The sequence below is a fragment of the Lepisma saccharinum genome, chromosome 16 (assembly GCF_977018435.1).
Source record: "Lepisma saccharinum chromosome 16, izLepSacc3.1, whole genome shotgun sequence".
In the NCBI taxonomy this organism is placed as follows: Eukaryota; Metazoa; Arthropoda; class Insecta; order Zygentoma; family Lepismatidae; genus Lepisma; species Lepisma saccharinum.
The window spans coordinates 51,617,199-51,638,126 of record NC_139244.1 but is presented as its reverse complement, the minus strand read 5'-3'; the positions used below and the strand labels follow the sequence as shown (position 1 = coordinate 51,638,126).

The 20,928-nt window shown below is 39.2% G+C and overlaps 1 protein-coding gene across 1 annotated transcript in view; it reads right to left on the bottom strand.

The window, feature by feature from the left end:
- Positions 1-20,928, bottom strand: part of LOC146000075 (brachyurin-like) — a 106,862-nt gene that overhangs the window by 67,955 nt on the left and 17,979 nt on the right. Inside the window, exons 3-4 of the mRNA XM_083137405.1 lie at positions 15,447-15,594; positions 8,692-8,864 (exon numbers count right to left, since the gene is read on the bottom strand). Of these exons, the coding sequence (XP_082993531.1) occupies positions 8,692-8,864; positions 15,447-15,594 (321 nt within the window). The remainder of the gene's footprint in view (positions 1-8,691; positions 8,865-15,446; positions 15,595-20,928) is intronic.

Sequence of the window (20,928 nt, the reverse complement as noted above, 5' to 3'; positions counted from 1 at the left end):
CATTTAGTCTTCTGCAGCAGGTGCTCCTGCTTTCCACTTGAACGGAGCTGTTCACCTTTGAACATAAAAACCGCCTTACATCACACACATGAATGATATAAATCTACTAGTTAACGTGCCATCAACTATACATGTGACCTCATAGCAATTGGTGGTACATAAGGCAGGAAGTATTCATAACGACTTTCACAAATATATCACCTGCAGTTCATGACCAGATGCGTTCTTGGAATCCATGCGAACCAACTAAAGACGTTACATGACCTCCTTGCTGACTGGCACATTGTAGCATGTAACTCATCTCTAGTGAACACTTGGTCTCCAATATTCTTGTCGTATCCGCGCAATATTTCTCGCATAGAAACAAAACATCCCTACACGTTGCGATTCTCAGTTCGATGTGTGTCCAGCATTTATTATATTGTCAGCAGTTTGAGCTCTTTAGCAGAGGAGTAAAACATATATGATGTATTCCGTCCTCTTCGTCTGCCATACAAAGTTAGTGACATCTAACAAAGATTAATCAACATTCTAAAGTAGATGACAGGCATCACAATAGTCGCAATTACTAAGTATCCTAGTATGTCAGATGTATTAGCATAGTATTTTCTACTATGTTTCCAATAACTAAAAACTTGGAACTCACTTCGCCCAAATAGAAATCAATGGTAAGGCATTGTAGCATGTAACATTTCAACTCCCTCGGCGTAAGTAAAAGTTTGCTGATGATTCTGGATCTTGTTGAATTCAATGAAAGCAATCTTATAAATCTCGAGTCTATAATCGCGACGTGGCACTGCATATCATTCGTTAGATTATTGTGCCTGTTCTCGATATACTGAAATTACTCTGTAATGTTATCACCGATATCTGAATAGAAGATCTTTTTTTCCGAAGATCTACATATTGTGACTTATACTATTCGTTCAAGTACTCAATTTCAAATCGATTTCCATCCGTGCAAAACTTCTATCTACACTCACCTCAATTAGTACTCGGACAGTTTGTTTCTTTATACAGCACATTTGCAGAAGAAAAAATTCAGATCTATGAATATACGCTCTATAAAACAAAAAAATATTACTAACTTCGCTGACCCTGTACAGGACTCAACAATTGAGGTAGCTGAGACGAAGAACATGATATTGTTTGAAGATGTCAACAACGATTTCGTGATGTTCCTAAGAGCATTGTACACTGCCTTCCAAAAGTTAAGCAATCAATGCAAATTTTCGAAAGCTTATTTGAATTTGAGTGGCTGAAAATAACTGCGGATGTAGATGTCAGTTTTTGTGTGTAGCTCCCTTTTTTAGTAGAGAGTGAATCATCTGTACCTAGGTGCTTAATCTGTGCTCTTGAAATAGCATAAAAGTGAGGTTTTCGTGCGAGAATCAACACACTTTCGTTGAAGATTCCAGAATTCTGAAGGCTTTGAAGCATCACCTTCTCAATCTGAAAGCCTGATGGCTTGCTCCGGTCACGTGACTAAACGTCATCAACTGGAGGAGAGATAGCTGCCATGTTTGATTTGCTTCTTCGGAATCAATGTTGGACCTTTTTAATGAATATGAAATTGTAATGCAAATTTAAGAACTGTAATCGAGTTTGCATGACGTGTAAATATGCTTAAATGTGGAAGAGGTATGGTGTATAAGTCTTGTGTACTCAATTGCAGAGGCAATTACAATGAAAAAGGTAAGAGTAACATTCACATTTCTTCAAGATGTTGTTAAAAATGATAAATTTTTAGGGCAATTCCATGTGATTCAGTCACTACGAAAATATACAAGTAACAAATGTATTATACTAAAAAATAAATAATAGTAATAGTTCATGATGTAAACATTTCATGTGTCCAAAATAGGCATCAAATATACTCGTAAATGTGGACAACATGTCAACATTTTTTTTAGAATTATCAAATAATTTACCCTGAATTACAAACGTTGGTTAATATTACGTCTACCAAAGCAATTTGTTAGTGTAAATTTTATGCAAGCATTCGATAAATTATTCATATTATTTACACAAATTTTCAGTTTCAAAATGTGCTTAATGAAAGAAAGCTATACAACGGGGCAAAGTTGATACATGTGTACATTTATTCTTATTTTATCCCGCTTTATGCTTCTTTATGCTAATCGGAGGCTAATGGAAGATATGTTGTACATTTAAATACAAAGGTGCGATGTGTAACAAGAACGTCGATGAAATATTCGTGTGTAAAACTATCCAAGAATATATTACTTATGTTTCAAATACAAATGTTTTCACACAGAAAGCATTTTGTTACCTAGCTATGTTAATATGAAGTACAAATGTATTAAATTTTTAAAACTGTTTCATATGAACTGCTTTTTATTTTTTGTCTTTGTGAAGCTTCAATGTTCGTAACTTTGATTATTAAATCAGTGATAATGTTTATTGTTTCATAATTTATTAACATTCTTTACGATTTTTCTAATGGAATGTAAAAAACAGTGTAAGGAAATATTCCAAATTTTTATTTCCCAAGTGAACGTTAAAATGGAAATATTAATCTGCTTTTTTTCTCAATGAAACTCTTAAGTTATTGTCACAAATCTTACTAACGACAATGAAAAGATTCAATTTGTTTATTATCTTTCGTTCAATAAAGTCAATTGGATCGAAATTACAATGTGACAAATTATTTACGTTTAGTATTTATACACAGAAATGTAACATTGCCCTTGTACCAATTTATTTCGCTTTTGCTGCATGAATATAGAAATTAAGGTTTTGTATTGAGATTGTATAGCTACACAGAATATCTGCATTATCTGGTTGATTAATTTTGGGTAAACTTAAAGACAATTTAATTGATTATGTAACTTGGAAAGTTTACGGTCAACCTAACATGTTTTTTATTTAATCAATTGATTTTACATACAAAAGTTCATACAAAAGCGGTCACGAGTTTTACTGTAGCTGACCAATATTTCCGATAATATTTTTCAAAGAGATACAATGTTTAAATATTTCCGACAGGAAGTTTCTAACGGTTTTCAACTCTTTCTTTGTGCTATGGTAGGAATTTTTGTGGTAGCCATAGTGACTTCCTGAATGAAAATGTTGGTGTAAATATTCAATATTATACATTTTTCTTCTAACTATATTCGTCGGGAGGGTAAATGTCAAAATTTAACTTCATAAGAGAAATAAATATACCTTAATTATCTACGGTAAAATTACGTCAAGGAGTTTACAGCGTTAAGACGATCGCCTCCAGATGATGATGACGTCTAGACTGAGCGCTGTGGCCTGAATCTCAAGATGGTCTTGTTTGAAGTGCATTTGGAAGCTGATACGAAGTGCTTATAACTTTTGTAGGGTTATTTTTGATAATATTCGCGTTTCTATGACTGACAAAATACGAATGAGAGAGAGTGAGCTCTGCCATGCCGTCGGACGCATTGAAGCAGGACAGTCAATCAAAGATGCTATTTTCCTTGGCGTTGGTCATTTGGTAATTTATCGATTAACGAAACAATTCCAAACAAGTCAAAGAGTTGTCCGGGGACCTGTGTCCGGTCGTCTAAGGGTTACCGCCCCCTCTGATGATGGATATATTGCTATAGTAGCCAAGCGGAATCAACGAGCGACCTCCACAATTGTTACATCCATGGTTGCAGCGGCACTTGGTAAGACAATATCTGTCAGTACTGTGCGCCGAAGGCTCCACATGAAGGGATTGTACGCTCGAGTACCACGTGTTTGTGTTGCACTAACCGTACAAGCCAGAGGGGCAAGATTAAAATTGTGTCGTCAACATGGCAATCGACTGTCGCAGATTGGTGCAACGTCCTGTTAACGGAGTAGTCCAGATTTGCCCTGGCATCAGATGATAAGCGTGTAAGGGTCTGGAGGGTGAGGTGTTTAAAGTAATGAAAACATGAAATGTGCATGCATGTTTTAGTCCATAAATCTAAATATCAATCAACTTCTAGAACATCATCGAACATCACGCATTTAGAGGTGGCAGCGTCATGGTGTGGGGTGGAATTTCAATGGGATATCGCACCGAGCTGCACTTCTTAAAGGCGGTTTTGTAACGGCTGCGCGGTATCGGGATGAAGTCCTAGTCCCCATTGTTAGACTCTACGCTACAGCAGTTGGTCCTGATTTCCTCCTTATGGACGATAATGCCCATCCCCGTCGAGCCAACATCGTTGACGAGTACCTGGAAAGTGAGGGCATTTCTCGTATGGAGTGGCCGGCGTATTCCCCCTACCTTAATCCTATTGAAAACCTTTGGGATACCCTCGGGCGTGCTGTGTCTGCACGTTCACCTCCTCCAGCCAGTCTCAGAAAGTTGGAAACTGTCCTAATGAAAGAATGGCCATTGTTCGCCTCTGCGATAGTTGATCACCTCATTGAAAGCATGGAAAGGTTTGTGTGAAGGTCCGGGGTGGTAACGATATGGTCAGCGGCAACGCCAGGATTAATCATCTATGGGTCCTAAAGGGGTGCGGAATGAAATTTAGAGGGTGAGGTGTTTAAAATAATAAAAACATGAAATATGCATGCATGTTTTAGTCCATCAATCAAAATATCAATCATCTTCTAGTAGGCATCTATGGTAATATGCAAAATATTGTGGGTCCGTCTCCATATGTTTTCTATTCGTAAGTGCAAGCTTGGGAAGGAGTATGATTTATATCTACTAATGTCGTTAACACTTACCGGTCTGGCGGTTTTCACGCGACTTTTAACTGTGGACGGACGTTTTTGAGCATTTTTTTCAAAATCCAGAAAAATACACTATTAATGGTATCACAATGTATTATACAGGGTTAGTCAAAAGTATCGGGACAGGCCAGTAATAACGAGATGCGTGGACGGAGCAAAATCACATGTTGCAAGTGGGTATTGGTGCGGAAACTGAATTGAATAGGGGTGTGGCCATCATGGCAGCCATCTTGGATTCCGCCATATTGGATATCACACAATATTTTCAAATGGAAAGGGGTATGTATGACACATCAATTTAGGCTAGAATTGTCCCACCAACGACAATCCGAACTCATTTTTGACCTATCGCCATTCCTGGAAGAGACAGGGTGTGCTACGTTTGACTGCAAAAAATTAGATTTGTCTGAGAGAGACGTTTGGACGGAGGACAATCACATGTTGCAAATTAATATTGGTGTGGAAACTGCAATGAATGGGGGTGTGGTCATCATGGCAGCCATCTTGGATTCCGCCATATTGGATATCACACAATATTTTCAAATGGAAAGGGGTATGTATGACACATCAATTTAGGCTAGAATCGTCCCACAAACGACAATCCGAACTCAGTTTGGACCTATCGCCATTCGTGGAAGAGATAGGGTGTGCTACGTTTGACTGCAAAAAAAGCAAAGCAAGTGCTCAAACTGCTTCCCGTCGACTGTCTGACAATATGCCAACCGATCGTAAAAACTGCAAAGTGCACGTTGCAGCATATCCCGAGAAAGTCCTCTTGTTTCGTCCAAAATGCGATTCCGTAGATCATTCAGGGAGTGTGGTTTGGTGCGATACACTTTGTCCACCATGTGCCCCCATAGAAAGTAATCCAGTGGTGATAGATCGGGAGATCTTGCAGGCCATTCAATCACACCTCGTCTTCCAATCCATCGTTGTGGAAAGGTTTCATGTAAGTATTGTCGAACATCCCGTCCATAGTGTGGCGGCGCTACGTCCTGTTGGAACCAAACACGATTAAAGTCCTGTGTGGACACTTGGATGGCAGGGACAATCTGTTCACCAAGCATTGTCAAATACTTCTCACCTGTGAGATTGCCGTCAATGAAGAAAGGGCCAAGAATGATGCCTCCCATCATTCCTACCCAAACATTCAGTGGATACTGCGTATGATGTTCCATCATCCAATGCGGGTTTTCATCGCTCCAATAGTGACAGTTATGTCTGTTCACCTGCCCGTTTAACATAAATGTCACTTCATCAGAGAATACAATGTCATTGAGGTGAATACTATCGTTATCTACATTTCGCATCATTACTTCGCAAAATTCAATACGGTGATCAAAATCATCTTCCGTCAGTTCGTGCACTAAACTCACTTTGTTGAGTTTAAACTTACTGCACACTAAAATTCCTTGCACTGAACTCTGGGAAATGTTCAGCTTGTTGGCAACGCTGGTTGTCGATGTATGCGGGTTTTCCACAAAAGACTGTAACACATCTAAAGAAACTGTCTCGTTGCTACACGATTTCGGCCTTCCTAATCGCACACGGTCCTTAACACTTCCACTTGCTGCAAAACGTCGAATGGTTCTTTCGACGGTTGACTTTGAAATTGGGTTACGTTCAGGGAATGTAGCATTAAATAACTGTCGCATCTCGGTATACGATCTCTTGCGATCTCCATAGCCACGCATCATTAATAACGTAATACGTTTTCGTTCACTGAGCTCCATTTTGACCACTGACACAGACACAAATCTCCTTCCTTTGGCTCAACACTCACCAACATGAGCGACATGCAGAACGTTCGCAAGGACGATAACAAATGCAACTGACCTTCGAGGAAGTTGACTATAATCTACAAGGGATGTTTGCAGGTAGAGTCCATATCCAGAGGAACACTGTTATTGCTGTCTGTGGAAGGGAAAATAAAACAAACACGTACCTGATGCTCTTAATTCGTCGAATAGGATTGTTAGCTACAAAAGAGTATGTTACGCTGTTGTAAGGAAGGATTGTTTAGACTGGCATTATTCGGTTATTTGCAATATTATGTTGCTTTCAACATACAATCATAACAAGCCGGGGAAAGGACTAGAGGCAGAAATGGAAGAAACGAAGAGAAGTAGAAGTCACGGCCTCGATGTAAGGTTCCATCCCGGCATTCGGCTGGGGGAACTGAGGAAAACCGATTTCCAGATCTATCACCACTGGATTACTTTCTATGGGGGCACATGATGGACAAAGTGTATCGCACCAAACCACACTCCCTGAATGATCTACGGAATCGCATTGTGGACGAAACAAGAGGACTTTCTCGGGATATGCTGCAACGTGCACTTTGCAGTTTTTACGATCGGTTGGCATATTGTCAGACAGTCGACGGGAAGCAGTTTGAGCACTTGCTTTGATGCATTCTGTAACTCAATGTCATGTTTTCTTGTTCATGCTCTCTGTAATTTCCAGTGTACAGTTACCGACAGGAATACAGTAAACAATAATTTCAGACCAATCTCATTTTTTTGCAGTCAAACGTAGCACACCCTGTCTCTTCCAGGAATGGCGATAGGTCAAAAATGAGTTCGGATTGTCGTTGGTGGGACAATTCTAGCCTAAATTGATGTGTCATACATACCCCTTTCCATTTGAAAATATTGTGTGATATCCAATATGGCGGAATCCAAGATGGCTGCCATGATGGCCACACCCCTATTCAATGCAGTTTCCGCACCAATACCCACTTGCAACATGTGATTTTGCTCCGTCCACGCATCTCGTTATTACTGGCCTGTCCCGATACTTTTGACTAACCCTGTATATCAAATGAAAGCTTAGATTATGTTCTAATAGATAATTCAATTAGATGTTACATTTTCATAATTTACACATTGCAATATTTATTGAAAATTATGTATTTTTTTGTATTTTTGAAAAATCAGCATAAAAAAGCACTGTGCACGTTATCAAAAAAACAAGAAATAACGGTATGCCTTTATCCAACCAGCGTAAGATGTTCTCTGGTGGCGAAAAATAGAACTATCTCCAAGCCTGTGGAACGTCGCATAAGGTTCGGGAAATTACATTTAAACGCAACGGAAATACGTCGGTCTTATCCTAGTAGATTGGCGACTGGAACTTTTGTTTTATTCTGCTCGCATCACATCCGATTCCCGACAAGAAAGTGTCCAACTGAGATAATTCTGTAACTTTGCATTCAGTTGCATTTGCATTTGTTCAGTACCAACTTAAGAGTCTCTGTGTGTTGTCGTTTGAAGGAATATATCAGATGCAACCACGCATACATATATACGTGGGTTGGAAATTTAATGGTGGAAATACTGCTGTATATACGCCATGAAACGGAACAAGTTAGTTTGATACCTAAGCTACCTCCCCGTAAATGGACTTTTCCTTCCAACACTAGGCGCATGCGCAGTGACGAGTGGAATAGAGTATCGTTGGAGTTGGCGATCTGAAGTTATGTAGTCAGAACCACACTAATGTGAATGTTTTGGTGATTTTGGACAGATCCAGGACAGACCGTCAATGAACAGTATTACTGTTCATTTTTGCAACATATCCCGCGACATGCGTTACGAAAAAAGTGGGGACACTTTCTGCTGAATCCTCCCGTCGTTTTGCAGGACAATGCTTGGGCGCATGTAGCGTAACCCGTTAGCGCGGTGGGACTGGCATTGCTCTTCCAGTCCCTGTGACTTTGATTGGATCCCTAAGATGAAGCTTCCAAACTGTTCCAGAGATTCTTCAGGCAACAGACCGCTCCATTCCAAACATCAACAGACCAGACGCTGCCACAGAAATACTACGACTTCCACATTCGCTGGCAACAGGTTGTACACAATTCTGGTGACTACATCGAAGAGCTGTAAAAGTTTCACAGAGGTATCTGTTTTGTATCATTTGAGAATAAACAATTGCCACTATTAAATTTCCAACCCACCTATTTCTAAAAAAACTAACCTGTGATAGTGACTGGATCGTATAATTTTACCAAGCCAATATCATTTTCGTGCGTTTTTTCGTTGTACAATTCGTGAATTTTAATTTCACTGCCAACTCCAATTTGGATGTCTTCGTAGTCGTAGTAAAAGTCATCAAGTGATCCTCCCAAAATAACTTCTACATTAGTCGCTCTGTAAAAAAGTCAAGCATATTTAGGAATTTTACTACTTTTTCTATTCTAGCTGTTTTAAGCTAAATACGCATAGTATACTTAAATAGATTTGTAGCAAGGCTGAAAGAATTTCCCCCCAAACGTGAAGAAGACATTTTTATCTTAAAGCTAAAAGATTCTGCAATCCTTATCTTGCAAATGAATGTACGTACTGCACTTTGAATCGGGCAGTCCAATTGGCATTTTTGTGTTTTATTGCCTTTTCTATAGATAGATGACATACACAAGCACACACACACGCACCGCGCAACGAACACACACACACACACACACACACACACACACACACACACATAGATATATATATGCGACATTCCACGAAAAGTGGTTCTATTCCATGCTAATAACAAAATTAATTAATACGGAAATTATTATTGTTTTTAATTGCATTAAGGTTTAGATGTTTGTGAATGCATATAATTTACACATTTCGCCAATAAAAGTTACTAGCATAGCTATGCAGCCTATATGCTTCACAGACAAATGAAGTCAAAATTTGTTACATTTTTAAGGAGTCACACACGTAACGCAATTTTGTTAATGCTTTTCATGCATTCAGCTTATGTCATCATGCTCATCTTTCAGTGGTTTGCAGACACCACAAAGTATTTCATAATTGTATGAAATCTGTTCATTATGAATATTTTAATCCAATCTCATGACTAGAATCTTAAATTTTGTGTGTAAAATGTCACGCACGTAACACTCGATTGCCCCATATACTACACTGTGCGAATTAAGCGTTTTGCTTTTGGGGGATGTCCACTCAATTTTTTGTGGGGCCTATGAAAATTTGTATATATGTTACAGCCCCATAAATAAATCTTATCTTCCAAAATGAAACCACAAATTTTGGTTCTTACCTAGTTCATTTAACATTATGATAATATTTACACGTTATTCAGAAACACTATATTTGCATTCTAAGTAACCAAAACTCTTGCACAAAACTTGGACCAAATTTAAATTGCCAAGTTCAAACTTAGCGTCCGTCTAACCTACCTACATGTTTCATGCGAACACTTTAATGGTGTAAAATATGAACAGTATGCAATGAAAACTTAAGTGGAAAACAGTCTGCTGTTGTCTCGGTTTGGTGAGGTTGGTCATTTCCAGAATGGTGTCCTTTATTCCACAAGGCAGGGAAATCTTTGATGACTGGACATTCATGATATTTTAATTGCGGTTGTTACATCCTTAAGAAATGGTGTATATATGCTTTCAATTAAATGTTGTTTGAGAGGGAAAATTCATCTTTGGCAGGAATAAAAATAATTTTGTTTTGCCGGGGATATTTTTTTATGCGGGGGAAATCCCTGGCACACCCCCCCCCCCCCGTTAATTCGCACACTGTATACATACATATACAGATTGTCACATATGACTTGGCAAATCGAAATATCGCGAGAAATATGCGTTGAACGAAAAAAATCTCCATATGAAAGTATAGTAGTATTGGGGGGGGGCAAGTCACCGACGCTACAATGAATCCACCCCGCCACACCCGGGGGGGTGTAGCAAGGGGTAACCTTGAAATGTTAAAAGGGAACCCCTATTTTTTATTGCAGATTCGAATTCGATGTCCGAAAATACGAAGTTTTCTACCGACACATTTTGTTCCATTCGTAAGCGCAACGTGTTGGTTTTGTTTCGCAAATGCAGTGGCTAGCAAGTGTGTGAGGAGAGGTACTGTGGCCTACAAGCATTGTGCTCGTGCTCTTAGTAGTCAGTGCAGCGTGACCGCAAAGAGTCGAACGGCGCAGTTAAGTGGGGTATTCAACATCATGGATTCTCTCTCCGTAGAAGAAATAGTTGAAATGATCTTTATTTATGGTGAATGCAGAAGGAACATCGACGATGCTGTGACCCTTTCTGCGGAACGTTGTCCTGAAAGCCTACGATCGCGTTCTTCGTTTGTTCGAGTTGTCAAACAGTTTCGAATGCAATAGTAGCACGGGAGGAATGAAACCGCATGTTCAATGGTCGTTGGATCGGTAGAGGCGGACCTGTTCATTGGCCTGCCACACCGCCAGACCTTACGTCGCCGGATTTCCTTTTGTAGGGATATCTGATAGAACGTGTTTATCGAGATGTGCCAACAGCCCGCGCAAAAATGATCGAACGAATAAGAAATGCTTGCAGATACACTACTGCGTTGTGTTTCATCATTTGAACAACGGATCAACAAATGCATTAACGTTCGAAGACATCTTTTCGAGCATTGCATGGAGTAATTGCATCTAGCACCCCGATGGTGAGAGGCGAGGGGACTCACCCAAAACAAGCACCCCGATGGTGAGAGGCGATCGGACGGCGCCATCTATCTATCACGAATGGAACAAAATGTGTCGGATAAAACCTACGTATTTTCGGACGTCGAATTCGAATCTGCAATATAAAATAGGGATTCCATTTTAATATTTCAAGGTTGCCCCCTGCCCCCCTTCCTCCCGGGGCTGGCGGGGTGGGTTTATTTTAGCTTAGGTGACTTGCCCCCACAATACTATTATACTTACACTTTCATATTGAACATTTTTTCGTTCGATGCATATTTCTGGCGATATTTCAATTTCTCAAGTTACATGGGACACCCTGTGTATATACACACACGCACGAGCGCCCACAAAAAGGTGGTTGTTTGTATATGTGTGTCTTCGTGTGTCTTTGTTTACAGGGCACATATGAACCGCCTCGTGGACGAATGCATTGAGTGGTTGGCTCTCGATTTCGCCACTGGAAATGTCTGGTCCGTGTCATTTTGTTCATACATTAACAGATTAAATAAGTTTTATATATATATATATATATAAGTATAACATCCGAGTAGCTATAGCTATTCTGTAAATAGCCGTGCGCACAGGGGTCAGGGACGCGAGTTAACTCTGCCCCTACTAATCATGGACGTCCGCAGATTTTTTTTTTTTTCACGGAGGGACAAGCAAGGAATTTTTCCATGGGGCATATTACCCAGATAATAGTGTTGTCCCCTCAAAAAACATCTTATCAATTTGAAACTATCGCATTAATGTAATTATACGTGTGAAATATATATCCTTTAGTTGAGATTCGATTTCTAAGGAGTAGGTGTGGCCATCCTTGCCCCCCACCCCTTCCAGACGTCCATGTTCCTACATTATTATACTTTGACCTAGAAATTTAGTGTAGAGGCATCTTATCGCCGTTATTAAATAATATTATACTCTTAAAGGAAATTACAAATTTTCAAGCCGATTTATGTCAAAGCAACAACGGGGAAGGGGATGATGCAGTGGCGCAACCACAAGGGGGCAATGGGCGTTACCCCTCCACAACCTTGGACGGAAATCAATTTAAGGGGGCTAAGGGGGCAAACATTGAGGCAAATGAAAACAAGACTAGTAGAATCTAAGAGTAGCAGGACAAAAGGATACTCAAGATGGAATTAGTTTGCACGTCTTTGTTGGATTATTTATTTCTTCCAGACGGCCAAGAGCGCCTGCAGCGGGGAACATTTTGTAAAATTTTCTTTCTCGCTTCGCTAGCAGAGCCGTAGCTAGGGGGCGGAGGGACTTGGCCCTTGGCGCCGAACGACCTAAATGAAAAAAATGTAAAGAAGAATTCCATGGCAGCCCATTATATTTGTTGTGCCTTAATAAATCAATATTGATTTCAGTTTGCAAAGATTTGGATCTAATAATTTCCTTGCTCGCTTCGCTTGCAATTTTATTGTTGTCTGTAATGCATTGTAAATTACCAGAGATAGAAGTTATAAATACTAAGTACTTCAGACTCTTGCTGCTAAACAGTTTTGTGTTAAATGCATGAACACAATTGTTTGGAGGATAAGGAGCGTGGCACATTTATTTATTTGTTATGGTGCGCCTATGTTGCTGCATTATATATGTATATCGTAACATTCCCTCAGGAGCTGGGATCGAACCTGGGACCTTTAGATGTCCCGATGGGTGGTGTAGCTCGAAAACCATTCATCCTCATGACAAAAGAGCACTCTCCTCTACTCATAGCTCAGTGGTAAGGAGCGAGAGGTAAAATACACACTCAAGAGATGCCAAACCCAAGTATTTGAATCTCAAACTTTCAAGTCTGGATCACACATGGTGAGATAAGGTAAATACCTGTCTATCGTCGACAACAAGTCTGTTCCTCCAAGTTAAGACTTAGGCGTGAGGCTCGACTGTCACTCCTAAATACTACCTCGCTGTTTACAAGCCAGGCTCTCCTCAAAAAAAACAAAGACAAAAGACCCCTCACCGCCCGTTGCACTCAATACTTATTTCCTAGCCTTTCTCCATAATGCCAAGTCATTTCCCCACAATACCTTTTGGTCAGCACCTTATTTACCTGATTGCACTACCATTCATTCAGGAAGATTGCTTAATTACTGACATGGCATTCTTTAGATACCTGAGAGTGCAACGGCTGGTGAACGGGTGTAAAAACTTCATGTCTGATAAGTTTCTTATTTTTATGGGGGGATGCAATGCAATGAAACTAAAAAAACAGATAGGAGAAAGTGATGTTTTTCTTTCCCGACTGAACTTTTATCAAGACTCTTGCCCGCCAGCCCTAATCAGAGGGTCAGTGCACGCTTTTGATTTTGCAATGACGATTATGTCACTGCAAGGTGAACTTCTCCCAGAGCATGGTTACTGAATTTTGTACATACCCCTTTTTCACCATAGCAATATATAAAGGACGAATGACATAGAACTGGATGCTAGTAGGAATGCTCTAGTTGGCGCTGGACTGGCTAACCATTTGCTAGTTTTCGCCTCACACGATACTTGTTACACCGTACTTGTCGATAGTCTTTTGTTCCCATAATGGCGGCCGCGTGAGATGTAAACAACGTATCACTTCACACTTTCAAAATACGATAACTATTCGACCAAGAGGAATATCGTATTAAATGGTTTTAGGTAGAGAAGAATGGAGCTGATAAAATACATACTTTACAACTTTTGCTATACACGTATGGAAGAATATTTTAGCATCTTCAATTGTAAACACCGTGCACTCACCATAGACGGTGTAACTCGACGTGCCTTTCGTGCTGTATGTATTATACATTGTAATTGGAACAGCTAAACGAAATGATCCATGAAATGCTTTGGTGTAAAACTGTAAAGTACTGTCTGCTATAAGATTTTTGGAAGCTTTTACATAGCATTTATGCTAGCAAAAATGTTAATGGAAATGCTTTCGTCTAAAGCCAGCTTAAAGATGGACGAGCAATTGAAGAATGTTGTAGGATTATTACTGCTTTGTGCTTTTATTAAAAAAGGAAAAGTATGAACTAGAGATTGGTTCGAAAGAAAATGGTAATCAATGCGTACCGAACAAGCTTTTTAACTCGGGTATGAATATTCATACATGAGATTCGCAGGATTCATTCATATTTTTTTTTTAAAGAAATCAAACATTTAATTTAATACACTTGTAATAATAAAGATTTTCATTTTCGGCTAATCATATTTGTCACGTACACATCTCATCGCTTTGCATAAATACCTAAATATTAATGAACTGAACACGAATGTACTGCACGTCATCTCTTTCGATTTTTTTTCTATCGAGAAACTAAACAAAAACAGCCAACACTCGGAGACCAAACCACAGACAAAAAAACTCCCCTTGCAAATTCACAAATTATCTTCACATGGCCAAACTTTGCTCTGATTGGCTGTTCCACAGAATCCAGTTGAAGAAAGCCGTAGCAATTAGAACATGTGCTATTCCTCCAAACCAGTCAAGCAGCTAGCCAGGCAGCCTTCACATCCGGGCAGGTAGCCAGTTCAGCTATCCAATTCCGTGCGATTCGGCCTTTAGTTGGCGCTGAACTGGTGGGGATCTTGGCCGCCGGGCTGGCTGTTTGACAGGTATTGAAGACTATTCTAATTGCAACTGGCCTTCCTCGACTGGATTCTGTGAAAAAGCCTATCAGAGCAAAGTTTGGCCATGTGAAGATAATCTGCGGGTTTTTCCAAAGGAAAGTTTTGGTTCATTGTTTTGGTTTGCTTCTCAATAAAAGAAAAAGTAAGAGATGATGTCCATTCGTGTTCAGTCCATTAAAATTTAGATATTTGTGCAAAGCAATGAGATTTGTGCGTGTCAAGTATGAATAGTCGATAAGAAAAATCATTATTATTGCAAGTGTGTTAAATGTTTGACATATTTAGTTGAACAAAATACTTTTTTTATGAATTAATCGTGCGATTCATTATGCATACCCGAATTCATTAAGAAGATTGTTCAGTACGCATTCAATTACCATATTTTCTTTCAAGCCAATTTCTAGTCCATACTTTTCTATCGCAAATTTAAATAACAGCATTAATTATATTACGTTCTTCAAATCGCTCGTCCATCTTTCTAGATTGTCTGTTCTGCTCAATGTCTTATGGTAACAAGTACGACAAGTCCGGTAACAAGTATCCTGTGAGCCCAAAACTAGCAGGTGAGTAGCCTATCCAGCGCCAACTAGGGCATTCCTACTGGCTATCCAGTTCCGTGTGATTCGGCCTTAAGTAAACATACTTGCCTCTGGATACATTGAGCCCCAGTGAGAAGAGTGTCCTTTGAAATCAATGCTCCAGGACATCCCAAAACACCATTTATGATAAGCACAGCAAAGTATGGAATCTCTTTCTGAGATGCCTCTGTGCCATTTGAAATTCTCTCGTTCATGTCTGGAATTGTATACAAAGTTTAAATATTAATTTAGTTATTCTACATTCGTATTTAACTTTAACATCTATCAGCTTAAGCATTACTTTAGGAAATACAATTCATTAAATCTCGTTCTGTGGTTGAGTATTATTTCTTTAATGTGTGTAAAACTTAAATTTTGATTACAACATCTATTTTCAAAAGATAAAGCATATTCACCTTGAAATTTGGCCTCACAATGTAATGGAGGAATGTAAAGAAAAATTCGGAAATTACATTCCGAATTGATACTAGATTCTTGATGGGACACAAATATTTTTACTGTTTCTCTCGTCCATTTCATGATTTTTCAGACACCAGGTACTTCTTGTATATCACTCTCTCTCTCTCTCTAACGCCATTTCTTAACATTTTTGTATTACCTTAGAACAAACTTTGTCAAAGAATAATAACGTAAATGCTTCCTTTATATCTGTCACTACACACACTTTCGTTGCTAATTAATAAAAATAATAATAATAATAACAACAACAATAATAATTATTATTACTATTATCGAATCATTCTCATTTTCTTTGAACCTGAATCATGGCTGGGTTTAGGTTAGTTACCTGTCTATCTGAAGAAAGAAGATAATTTCGAAGAATAAAAATAAAATATGTCCTCTGTTGGCTTCTTTACAGGTTGACCAGCGCGTCGTCTCACTTTTGCTCCACTCTCTCCTAACCTCTCCACTCTCCACAATCCCAATCCAAAGTCAGTCCCCTCTCAGCCTCTCTCACCTCTATATTACCCAGGCCATGGAGCCCTTCCTCCATGACGAATCGTGATTTTAACTGCCACTATGCAAACCGCTGACTCCATAGACAGATGGAACTTCCTATTTCCTGAATACCTCAGGAGGTTTACATAGCACAACACTGTGCCTTATTCACATGCCTCAGAGGTTGAGACAACTGAGATAAACAAGTGAATGCCCTGGTCAACATGAAGCATCAGAGAGGCTTTAAATAAAATATAATCTTATGGATTGATATGTTATATTATGGAGACTCTTCTACGATTACACCACATGATATAATAAAAGTCAGTTTTTGTTAACTTTTTCATACTTCATGCCATTAATACCGGGTGGTCCATTTATAATGATAGTATGGAATATCGCATGCAGAATGCATCCAATCGAAAAATTGCACAGAATAAAAGTTTGATATTATTGAGGGGGTAAGTCAATGCCGCAAAAATTTCGTCGCCGCCACCCACCCCTTAGGGGGGAGAGGTGGGGGGTAAATTTAAAATTTCAAATGGAACACCCCCATTCGTTTTACATATTTGGATTCCGTGTTGAAAAAGAAGAATTTTGTAAAATAATTGCAAATTTATAAACATTTGGTAGTTTCAGATTCATTTTGTTCCCTTTATGTAATAACGGTTTTGGTTTCCGTTGAGAACATTGCATAAACGAATTTTATTCAAAAAATGTGTGGAAAGAATTCGGCAAAAGAAAATTGTTTGCAACTTATGTTCTTGTGTAACAATAAATAATATTAATTTGTTCCAACTCTTTGGTTTCAAGGAAAAATTTCGTATGAACAACAAAACTAAGTGTGTTACTACAAATTAGTTATCATTTGAGGTACACAAATAAATGTTTAAGGGAGTAAATGTTCAAAATGATGACCATTCGATTCAATGTATTTCAAAATACGGTGTCTGAAGCTCCACACTGTTCGTCCCAAAATGTCAGGAGTGATAGAGGCACAAGAATCAATAATTCTTTGCCTCGTGTTTTCTGGCGTTGTTGGAACTTCGTAGTAGCACTTTCTTTAAGTAGTCCCCAAAGGCAGAAATCAGGCGACGTGAGATCGGGTGAACGAGCTGGCCAAGAAACGGGTCCTCAATGTCCTATCCATCGACCAGGAAACTTTGTGACCAACATGGCTCGAGCCTGAATGGAGTAGTGAGTAGTGTTGTTCATATGAAATTGTTTCTTGAAACCAAAGAGTTGGAACAAATTAATATTATGTATTGTTACACAAAAACATAAATTGCAAACAATTTTCTTTTGCCGAATTCTTTGCACACATTTTTTTAATAAAATTCGTTTATGCAATGTTCTCAACGGAAACCAAAACCGTTATTACATGAAGGGAACAAAATGAATCTGAAAGTACCAAATGTTTATAAATGTTCGAAGTTTGCAATTTTTTTACAAAATTTTTCAAACAAAAAAATCTTCTTTTTCAACACGGAATCCAAACATGTGAAACGAATGGGGGTGTTCCATTTGAAATTTCAAATTTACCATTATAAATGGACCACCCGATATAATGAAATACAGTCACATTGTATTTTGTTAACAAATATTATTCACCTGAATCAAGAACAATCTTTTAGAGTTACGAGGTAAATTGTAGTATTGAAGTTAACGTACGTATTTTGCTTCGCACATAAAAATCTTGTTTTTTATAAATTTGGTAACTCGTGAACTCATTTATTCCTCGGAATTGGTATGGAAATTTGAAGTTCGCGAGTAGTGTAAGTGGGTTGTTTCAAAATAGCACTTTGTAGGTATGCATTTGTAGCCTCTTTTTTTTACTAATCGAATATCAGTTTTTGACATATTTTGACAATTTTTTGTCGATGTTTTTGCGTTTAGCGATGTTTTAGTAAAATTTCCCTTTTTTCCCACCTCGCACTTGGTAGGTATGCATTTGTAGCCTCTTTTTTTACCAATTGAATATCAGTTTTTGACATATTTTGACAATTTTTTGTCGATGTTTTAGCGTTTAGCGATGTTTTAGTAAAATTTCCCTTTTTTCCCAATCATACTTGGTAGGTATATTACGATCTTACGTGATATAACTTAACCTATTCATTTATTACGTGCTAAACTACAAGAGACCCTCTACGTGCTTTGACCTACTTAGGTAGTAGGTGGGATGGTATGTTCTGGAGCTACCCTTTGACCTCCTTTTTATTTTACGACGTTTTACGGACTAAACTAACCTACAATGAGAGAAAAAATGGACAGAAAAAGCTCTGGCATCACTTTTTAAGCTATTCTTTACCTCCTGCAAATTTAGCTCTTATGCTACCTCGCCCTTTGACCTACTTTTGAAATGACTTACGACATTTTCCTATAAGGAGGCTGTCTCCTCTTACTGTAAGGTCCCTCAGTGTAATCTACTACGACCTGCTAATATAGGCTTCTGCTCTCAGTGTAATCCGTTTTTTTTTACGGACTAAACTAACCTACAATGAGAGAAAAGTGGACAGAAGAGAAGCTCTGGCTTCATTTTTTTTAGCTATTTTTTACCTCCTGCAAAATTTTGCTTTTATGCTAACTCGTCCTTTGACCTACTTTTGAAATAACTTAAGACATTTTCCTATAAGGCTGTCGTCTCCTCTTACTGTAAAGTTCCTCAGTGTAATCTACCACGACCTTGCTCTCAGCGTAATCTGCCAAGATGTTTTTTTTTTAAACTCATGTGTGATCTTCTACAATGTGTGCCCTCCACCCCCTGCTACGACCTAAACGGAACACCTCTCTCCTACGATGTTTTTGGGCCCCCTCTCCTTCTGCTACGATGTTTTTCTCCTCATGATGCAAAAAAAAATTTAAAAAAATGATATTGTAGCGACTGTGCTGGGTGAAGGGCACATGTTCAGTGAACAAATAGGAGAGTGGGAGAGAGTACAAGCAAGCTTCCCCCCCTCAATTTTTTTTTTTCAAGAATCGAGTGTTTCGAGAGAGAAATTTATTTGCTGCAGCAACTCTAAATCCGAAACGTTTCGTAACTTGTCGTAATGGATGTTCGTGCAAACGTCGGGCATCAGCGCGTAACTCGAAATGTGATGGACGGGATCCTCGAAAACGGCAATTCCGTGGCTCGGGCATCGGATGCTCTGATCGCACAAGCGAGCAACGAATTCTTGCTTCTTCGCAGGATCGTTGAAGCGCTGCAGCAAATCTTTTCCATTCAGCACGTCCGCAAACGAACAATCGATGCCCGGAGCGAGGCGAAACAGCATCATGCCTCCGTTCTCGCTCAGGTGTTGGGAAGCAACCAGAGTAAATTGATTATTATTTTCGGCCGTCCATGCGGAATGATCCGGTGCCTTGAGTTGGTCGTAGGAGTTGCAGTAATGCAAGCTTCTTTGGACGTTGTTACTCAACTTGTCAACTTTGCATTTTCTTCCTCGTTTCGAGGGGGAATTTTTGTAGGTTGGATTCGACACGAATGCCCTGGTGACCCAACCGTCGATGGCAAATTCGAGGCACAGGCGATCATCGAAACTGACGAACAAAAAATTTACGTTTCCTAATATCGTCGGTTCCATGATGGACGCTTCCAATATGCATCGGTGCAAAGTCAGACCTTCGTCAAGATATGAAGGCTGCGGGAAGTATAAATTGATTTTCAAATCCCGGACGACCCCGTAGTTTTCGAGCGTCGACAAGATCCACCCAACGCTGTTAAAATTTTTAATGTATTTCACCGATGGTAAATTCGGACCTTCCATACCGTTTGCGCTCACGCACACGGCAAAATCCACGCTCACCTATCCACCGCCGAATAATATACTGACCTCGCTCTCTTTTAGGCGTCAATCCTTCGCAGATTTCGAGCATATTCAAGATGCGATTTTATATTTATCCAAAATTCATTTTTGCGTCTTCACGATGCATTATAAATTGTACTTCCATCTCGTCGCCAAGCACATCTTAAAATCAGATTTCAACAACACCATCATGCCCATCGTTTTGGATACAACGAGTTACGAAAAATGTACGTGGACGCCCATGGTCAGGGATGCTAACCGATGGTTGCAGTATCCCCCGATCAACGCACCGCTCGCATCTTGTTGCAAGGCGATAGCATCGAATCAAATTTACGGATACACGCACACCACTTACAATCTCAAACATTTTTTCAGCTCCAAAAAAAATTTTCCCATCATCGTTTCGGTGACGACGCAAGACCTCTACGAATATTACGTTAAAAATTATAAAAAATTGAACGCTCAAAATTTGGTCCCCATTCCGCCGACTCAGTTGAATGGTTTGATAGAGAAAGATACCATTTACATTTTGCTACCTTCGATCTACTTCATCACTTTGGTCAGCGTGCGCAGCCAAATTCGTCAATACGTTCTTCAGCAAAGTTTCGGTTTGTTGATAGGGGGCAAATTGATGGACATGAAACACATCCCCATCATAAACTTATCGTTCACGAGTCGATACCTCAAAGGTAAAAATAACTATTTTCGTCGATATACCTGAAAATTGTATTCACAGTATAGTTTGAATTCTTGAGGTTTTTTTTTTTTGTATTCGCAAGCAAGAAAAT